The sequence below is a fragment of the Saccostrea cucullata genome, unplaced genomic scaffold (assembly GCF_032062105.1).
Source record: "Saccostrea cucullata isolate Sc308-1 unplaced genomic scaffold, CSIRO_AGI_Scuc_v1 ctg19537, whole genome shotgun sequence".
Lineage (NCBI taxonomy): Eukaryota > Metazoa > Mollusca > Bivalvia > Ostreida > Ostreidae > Saccostrea > Saccostrea cuccullata.
Window position 1 is genome coordinate 13,547 of NW_026926634.1, and position 9,353 is coordinate 22,899.

Genomic DNA, 9,353 nt, shown 5'->3' on the forward strand with positions numbered 1-9,353 from the left:
ATCTAATTTAGAATTTATTGGATAGTTTATCTTTAGCATAATGAATTAAAGTAATCAAAGAACAGTGAGACATTGATTTTTTTCTGTTGTTATGAAATTGAATATCAATTGCAAATTTAACATCTTTTCTCCAACTCATCAGGATCTAATTGTAACAACTAATAAGCAGTGCATCTACCTGAGATTTATTCTAGCCTCTTATTGGTTGATTTCCAAAAAGGATCGCAAAATATTCTATATAATCTGGTTTTGTATGGGGATACACCCCCTTGACAACCAGCAGAACCATCTGTATCCATCAATCCCCTCATTTCCAGTCCTCGGGATTCATGAAAAATTCCAGATTTAAAAAATGTACCTTTAACTCCAAACTATACATGTAGTCTGATCTTACCTTATGTAAATAAACATCATCGCTGCTACAACGTAGGTCTATGTAATATCACTTCTGATCGCTAATGTGTGTACTCAGAATGATTGCACAAAATAATTTATGTAAACAAATAATGAGAAGATATTTGAATTTAAGACTTATATGTTTTTGAAAAAGTAGCTTTCTCTCACTTAAATAATCCTGGAATGAATTCCATCTGTCATGAGAAATTTTTGTTTAAAATTGTTGAATTGTGTTGCAATGTCGTCCGGTTTGATGTTAATCATTTTGAAAAGATGTTTTTCCTTCAATTTTTGCCATGTTCCTTGGGTTAATAAGGAACTTAATCTATAGTACATCACTCAGCGCTTCCTGTACAAGACTCCCGAAGTATCTCACTACTGCTAATGTTTTCGTGTGAAGTAAGGAAACAAGCTTTTAAACATTTTATGGAATTTGAATCGGATACCTGTTTGTTTAATATAACTTTTCTTGTGCAGGTTGTATTGATCAATCTTCTACAAGAAGACGTAACAACAAAAATACAAATAATTTTTTATTACAAATTATTACAAATTAAAAGCAAGTACTCCAAAAGAAACATTACATATTTATGCATATATGAAATGAATATAAAAAAAAGAGATAAATAAAAATAGCACCTAAATTGATCTGATTACTTTGATCACTTTGATAAAGAAGTTTAATTGTCCTAGAGGTTTACTTCATATTGTTGTTGAAATTATGAATTTACCATAGATTATTTTAAATAAAATGTAAATCGCATATAAAATCAAATATAAACGATAGTTGATAGAAGTTTGGTTTCTACTGAGAATCAAATATAAACTAGAGAGACTGACAACATAATGACGAGAGTTGATAGAAGTTTGGTTTCTACTGAGAATCAAATATAAACTAGAGGCTGACAACATAATGACGAGAGTTGATAGAAGTTTGGTTTCTACTGAGAATCAAATATAAACTAGTGAGGCTGACAACATAATGACGAGAGTTGATAGAAGTTTGGTTTCTACTGAGAATCAAATATAAACTAGTGAGGCTGACAACATAATGACGAGAGTTGATAGAAGTTTGGTTTCTACTGAGAATCAAATATAAACTAGTGAGGCTGACAACATGACGATAGTTGATAGAAGTTTGGTTTCTACTGAGGATCAAATATAAACTAGAGCGGCTGACAACATAATGACGAGAGTTGATAGAAGTAGTTTGGTTATCCCTGCCATCTGTAAATATAAACTAGAAAACATAATCAGTCATAGAAGTTTTTAATAAAAGTAGCTGTCACTTTTTAAATGTGACAAAATATATATTTAATAAAAGTACGTCACTTTTAAATTGACAATAAATATATATTTCTGTTGATCATTTAAATAAAGATTATTGATAACACTGAATATATTAAAAGAAATCTAAATTAAGAATAAAAAAATCAAAAGATATATAAGCTTACTAAGAGTCGTTACGGTTGTTGATTCTACAAAAGATTCAAACATTAGATAATTACTAAAAATGTTCATATAAACACCGGAATATAACATTTTTTCCCTCAGAGAGGAATTAATATTAAATAACTAGTTTTTTTTGTAAAATTGTAAGATTTATTTTATCTGTAAGGCATATTTATTGAAATATAATGATAATATAATGATGGAAACATTGTTAAGATTAAAAGGAAACAATGTTCAAGAAATAACCCAGTATATTACCTGGTGTTGTGATAGAAGGATCTGTAAGAAAAGAAAGAATTATTATAGTTGATCGTACAATACTTAAATTGAGAACATAAATAGAGAACTAAAGATGTTTCATAACAATCTAATTAAAATCAGAATTTTTAGATCCGCGCCGTATACACCCTGTGTGTGTGTAATGCAGAGTGTATACGGCTCGGATCTAAGAATTCTGATTTTAATTAGAGTGTGTTTAATAACAACGTCATACTATAACTTTTAAACTAAATTATTGCCTCCTTGTAAAATCAAATGACAAATATTATTCTAAAATTGAATTTATACGACAAAAGACGTAAGAATTACTAAAATTAGACAGTATTTTTATTACATTTTATTTCAGCATAATTCCATACTTACCTATGACTGTAATATTTTCAGAAGAAGTTGACGTGATACCTTTAATTTTATGCTTTACTTTACAAGCGTATGTACCAGCATCTTCTAATGTCAGGTCTAATGAGACAAAATGTTTGTTGAATTAGAAATTATATTATATGCACTTGTTATGAAAAAATACAAGGGAACAGAAGCATCGCAATGTACCTGGAACTCTAAGTTCGAAGTAAGTTGTATTCTGTACCGTAGTTGCATTACACGTATAGTTCAAATTTAGCCATATTTTTTGACCGTTGTGACAATAGTCAGTATTCTTAACTTTCCAATAGACGTCCACGTTCGTTATATTATCATCAGGGAATATTTCCACGTCACATATTCCTCGATAAGTGTCACCGATCCGATAGGGTCCAAAGTGAAGATTTAATCTTTGACCAATACTGATCTGAAACTCTGCATCTAAAAATAAAACTAAATCAATCTTTTTCGTTCACAGATAGCCATCTACTTAATTGAGTGTCTCAGAGAAAACAATGCAAAATGGCAAAAATGTTCCACAAGCTTACATCTCAAATATTTTAAAACGGGTATAGAACTGGAAGAGCATCCCAAGAAAGTCCAAATTTTGAATGCAATACTTGATATCGCGATAAATTCAAAGTGATTATCATGAATAAAACATGAAGTGGAAGGCCTGAAATCTAATCGGTGTCCAATTTGACTTATGACAATTGATCATGAATTTGTAAGAGTTATGTTTATTTAATTAAATTCATTATTATCTAGAGCCATATCTGATTGCAGAAAAAATAGAATAAAAGGATTTTTAAACTTTTTCTATCAATATACTGTATTCATGTGTATATTAATTAAGGAATAATGTCTTCTTCTTCGATTTCATGATGTGATCAATAGATTGACTTGTGTGAAAATTTGCATAAATGCCGAAGGCTTTTATGTAAATAATAAAAACAAATCTCAGAAACCAGAAAATTCCAATTCCTTTATTTTTTGGGAATTTCCGCAATTTGTCAACTTAGATTTTTGGCCATATCATGAATATAGAAATGAATTGTTTGTCAGCACAACTCCTCATAAACCGCTGCACACAATTTTGTCTAATTGTACTAAAATGGATTAGTACTGAATAATTTTTACTATCCTTAATGGTTTTGTATGCAACATACTTTTATGCCTATCAATAATGATGATTTTCAATGCATGAAATGTCATAGTTTGTTTAGACTTCCTCAAATATGTCTAGATTCCATGATTTGAAGCTTCTAGTTTGGCTACAAGTTCTATTTTACTTATATACCTCTAACTCATGAACAAAGGCAAAGATGAGAAAAAAAATATAGGTGGCAATTTTTATGACACATCAATGTTATATTGCACACAAAAATTGATATCAATACATAAACCCTGCTTGTGAAATGTTTTGCATGGTTTTCTATGAGACGCTTACTTAAAACTTGATGTGCGCAACATTCTGATTGTTCATTACTCAATTATTGCGCTCATCAACTCCTTTAATTTGACTCGTGCATTATATTTTAAACGCTGGTTGTATGGTTGAATGATTTCCTGACAAAAATGATTTCCTCCCCTGTGTTTAAAAAAATATTTTATTATCTCTTCCTTGAGATTGAAGATAACTTTATTATGCTAAAGATATTTTGTTAAGGAAATCAATTGTTTAGTAAGTGTAGTTATTTTTTAAAAAAATAAATTTATTAATAATTATGTATCTTGTTATATTTTTTCCTAGTTAGTGTGCATCCCCAAACCAATATACAACATAGTTAGGTTCAAAAAGAATTTATAATTACTAATCCTTGGAAATGGATATGTTTCAAAAACTAACCATATACCTTCTTAAGGAAATATGGCATGATATGCTAATTCATGAATGCCCCAAAGAAATAATTTATAAATACAATACAGGGCACCCAAACACATGTAGCGCTATTTCATGATTACGATAAAAAAAATCTATATACTCAGTAATGACGCTTAACTTTGAATGCGCCAATTTATGTAAAGGTACAGTATTTATCCTAGTCATTTATCTGGAAAATGTAGGTCTGGGGCCCGTTTTACAAAGGGACTTACGACTTAAGACCAAATTTAATTCTTCATATAACCTTTTAAGAAACATCATATCGAAAATTATCTTCATCTTTTTAAAGGAAATGTGGTAAGATATTTTTACACAAATAATTTTGAAGACAAATATTAATTTGCAAAATTTTACAATCATCTGAAGTTTTTGGTCTTAGTCGTAAGTTCTTTTGTAAAACGAACCCCAGATCTAACGTTCGAGGAAAGCCTCGTAGGGTATATTTAAGAGGTAACATCCATGCATGGTTGGTCCATGGAGAGATTATAGTTACTTTGGAGTAGACCTGCTCCTAAACTTTAACCGGAACGTTGACGTTTACGCCGACGCAGGGGGGGGGGGGGGTAGCATAAAGTCATCTCAACTTTGTTGTGGTGAGCTGAAAAAGGGCCTTCAGAAAAAAATATATAAAATGATTGAAAGAATTGATGAAATTTTTTCAAGGAATTTTATTTACGGGCTGAATTCGTTGTAACATTATTTTTTTAATTACCTGAAACGAATTCACTAATTTCGACAATTCATCAGAAAAAAATTCAAAAATATATTTGATTTGTCTTCAACGGGGTTTTAAAAAGGACCTCTCTCTGTTTACACACTGTTTGTAATCTTTAACTTTTTCATTTTAACCTCTGTTCTAGTTGTATAGCAAAAGCCTTTTATGTATAATGAAACATATGGAGATACCGAACAGTATTCATGATCATAAAACAATATACAAATTAGGACCAGAATAAACACCAAAACATCGAAGACGGGATTAGTTGCTATGGAGGAATGAGCATCTCCTACCGACTGGTCACACTTGTCGTGTGCTCCTTGTCATGATTCATAAAATATCGGTAAAATCCATCGTCAATTCAGGGTAAATGTGTATCTTCTTTTAGCCTTCATGAATACTGAATAATAATTCACTTAACTATGGAGAGAATAAAAAGCTACTAAAACATTATTTTTTATTACCCGAGTTCATAATTAAGCGTAAGAAATGATTGTCATCAAATGTCATAGCGAAATATTATTAATTTTATACTCACGTAAATTCGTTGTATGTGCCAAAAATACAAAAACAGCGATAGCTTGCAGAAAGGAAAGCGTATCCATGACCATCTACAAAGAAATTTGTAATTTAAGCATTAGTAAAAAAAAATAGGAAATACGAAAACCTGGTCATGATTCATGACAAGATGCTATTTGCCATAACGTCTTTAAAAAAAAAAAAAACCTTATAAAAGTGTTAAGTACAATAGCTTAAATCTTTTCATAATGGAGAGTACATTTTGCCAGAAGAGTATAAAATATGCATTAAAGTCTTGTAAACATTTTCTTTCTTAAAATTAAAAAAAAATACTAGTACTGCAATGAATTTTTTTTATGGTAAAATAACCTTGTCTTCGTTTTTGGAACACTTGATTTCGGTCACAGTTGATTTTTATGCGCCCTGATCGATGGATCGTGGCTGTATATTGTTTTTGTCCCGTCTGTCTGTTTGTTCATCTGTTGTTGACTTTCACATTCGCCACAACGTTTGAACCATGAGAGATATCAACCTCATATTTAGTATGCTTGCTCCAATAATTGAGCTCTTCCAAATACACCAAGAGTAATGACCGCTTGAAATAGATTTATCGAACTATTGTCATAACTTTTGAACCAAAAAAGATAGACTTATAAAAGGGACTTTTTATTTGATATGCTTACTCCAATAATTAAACTCTTTCAAATGACACTAAGGTTAATGACCTTACATTAAATTACAACGGCAATGATAAAATGACTTTATCAAAATCTCAAGAATCAATTAGCCTACGGGGACTTCGACTCCCTGTCTAAACCAAAGGCACTTGTTTTGGTAATAAATTTCTAACTCATAGTAAAATAATATTTACACATTTTTTTTTACAGAACAAGGGCTTGTGTTTTGAACCATCATGTTGATTTTGGATAGCTAAATTTCTTTTCATATATCAAGTTAATAGAGGGTTTTCTTATGACATATTTTGCCTCGGAGTTATTCCCATTAGCCTCCATCTTGTAGGGCAAAGCAGTGAATTTTCCTCTTTGAGCAACCAATTTTAAACATGCACGCCAGAAATATATGGGGTGAAATATTTACAATCTTAAGATTATGAATAAATAAAGGCTTAAACAAACGTATTTGTATAAGAAAAATAGTGTATACTTCAAATACTTTACTTTATTTACTTTAAGTCAAGATATACCGTATGCTGAATATATATTTCTGACTTTCAACTGGTTTGGATATAGTACTTGTATATTGATCAGACCCTGGAAATATTCGTCTTTTATTGTTTTTGATATTCCTGCGGTGTTCCATACTAAATACTTATCATCTACATGTAAGTCGGCAGACATTCCACACACCAACATTGCGAGATGTATATAGATCTATATATCTGATATACCAACGAGAAAAATATATGTTAGTAGTACACTGTACCATTATTACTAAATAATGAAAACATGAACAAATTACGACATATTTTTAGTCTTCTTGCTTACCGTATGAATTTTGTAAATATTCATGAATTTGTAAATATGCATACCCATCACTCAACGTAATCCTCTGCATTCATATTTTTAACTAATGTTATGGACTATATCTTTTACTCTTCATAATATCCAATAAATATAAGTTCATACCCTTTTTATTGATCATATGGATCACAAATGCCATACCATGAAAGGAATAAATCTCAGAGGGCATCTTACATGTCGAACACTGAAGCATCTCTACACACAGAAACTACGAAGGAGCCGTTCACGCCAAAATTACGCTTCTATGACAGCGCTTTAGACATTTATGTAACAGAAAAAAAATTACCATATTAATAGGCATGTTTTTGTTGTGAAACACTCTCTATGTAATGATTGAGATTTTTAGAATTTGGAAATATTTGGAATGTTTCATTAGAATACTTAATCAAACTGATTTTTATTTTTTTTAAATTTCAGCCTTAAAACTTATTAACAGGTACAATTTTTTAAAAAAGCAATATTACTTAAAATTCTTTTTTTTTTTACTAAAAGATTCATTACCATTTTCATGATCTCTTGTGTGAAAATTATTCCTAAAGTTGCTTCCTAGTCCATTTATAAAAAAAATTGTTTGGTTGCCCTCTTCCGACCGATTGAATAAAATGGCCCGATTAAAACGTTTTTTTCTAAAAACCTGGACACTACAAATTTTTTCTCTTTATTCCACAAAGCCCGTCAACAAATACAATGAAATCTACAGAAAAAAGATTTTTTACCTACCTACTGACCCAATAATTATACCCTAAGTTGGGAGAGGGCAAGCAAACATTGTAGAGACCAAAGATTTTGTCACAAGTGATTTATATATACCGTATAAGTAGAAATTTTAGCGAGGATTTAATTTTGGCATTATTAGGGAGGGTCCTGAGGTCGCTAAAAATTAATTGCATGTTATTTGCAGTATCTTCTTTAGTTAGCATCTTAAAATCGCTAAAATTACCCCTCGCTAAAAACAAGTTATCATTTTTTAAGAGAAATCGCTAAATTTGCGTCTCGCTAAAATTTCCACTTATACGGTATGAAATATGAAAGCCCCTTTTCTTCTCATTTAAAAGTCATGACCTAGGTTAAAGTTATGGTGACGGACGGACAGCTAGACAAACGGACAGACGAATGAGATTTAATGCCCCTCGCTTCCACGATAGCATTGGAAAATAATGATGATGTCATATGTAATAACTTGCTAAATACGGTTTCCTGAAGTAAAATTATTTAAAGGACATCCGAAGTGCAATCCGCTGATATATTTTTTTTCCAGTTGATTGAAAAGTTGTACGGATTATTAAATAAATTAACAGTTTTTAGAATACTCGTGCCTATTTAAAATCAAGTACTAGTGTACTTTTCTGATCAAATTATGGTCGTTGCATTGTCTGACGTCATTGTTGTCGTCGATGGCTCATCTTTTCCAGAACGACTGGACCATTTTTAACAAAACTTGACAAGGTGTATCCTTTGGTCAAGGAATTTAGGTATATTCAAATAAAAAACAACACATCTATTCGATTAATTACGGTTAATTACAAAAATCATTTCCCTCAAAATATCGGTGTAGATATTATACCTGAATCAATGAAACATAGATTGATTTATAACTATATGAGCCTTAATTTATTTCAAATATACTTAAAGATGGGATGCTGAATACCCTAAAACCTTGAAAATAAGCCGCGACTAATTCTAAGTTTTGGTAAGAAAGTAGGGGCTTATTTTCAAAACCGTCTTATTTTCAAATCGCGGCTTATTATCAATACAAAAAATTGGTAAGCAACGAGAACAAAATCGAAACCTTTTTTTATTAATAAATAGCAGTCGATATTTTGAGAACTACATGCTTCAGCTGTTTTTGTTCTATGTTTTATAATGAGTGCTAAAATCTAATTGATTTAACAAACTGTATTGGTATAACCCTTAGAAATATCTTTCTATATTATATTTATAACTGATAAAAAGTCCGAAAAAAGAAATGTTAATCAAATCAATATAACAAGTTCAATGATGATCGGCCTGTCGAGCCAACATATGAATTGTTAGACCGCAACAATACTGGTAGTAACGCAATGTCACTACTGATTGATTGATTGATTGTATATTGTTAATGTACCGCAACGGTGAAGGGAAAAATGACTGGTAGTAACATATATGCAATGTCACTATCCTGAAATCAAAGTCATGGCGAAGGAAAACATTTTAAGATACAATT

General features: G+C 30.6%; 1 protein-coding gene across 1 annotated transcript; it reads right to left on the reverse strand.

Moving 5' to 3' along the window:
- Positions 1-1,291: 1,291 nt before the first annotated feature.
- On the reverse strand, positions 1,292-7,361 carry LOC134272283 (uncharacterized). Its single transcript, XM_062754531.1, has 7 exons — positions 7,256-7,361; positions 5,629-5,701; positions 2,677-2,928; positions 2,491-2,586; positions 2,107-2,127; positions 1,851-1,874; positions 1,292-1,623 (listed from the first exon to the last, which is right to left on the reverse strand). Exons 2-7 carry the CDS (start codon positions 5,699-5,701, stop codon positions 1,292-1,294), a joined length of 798 nt encoding a protein of 265 aa, XP_062610515.1. The 5' UTR covers positions 7,256-7,361.
- Between the last annotated feature and the right edge of the window lie 1,992 nt (positions 7,362-9,353).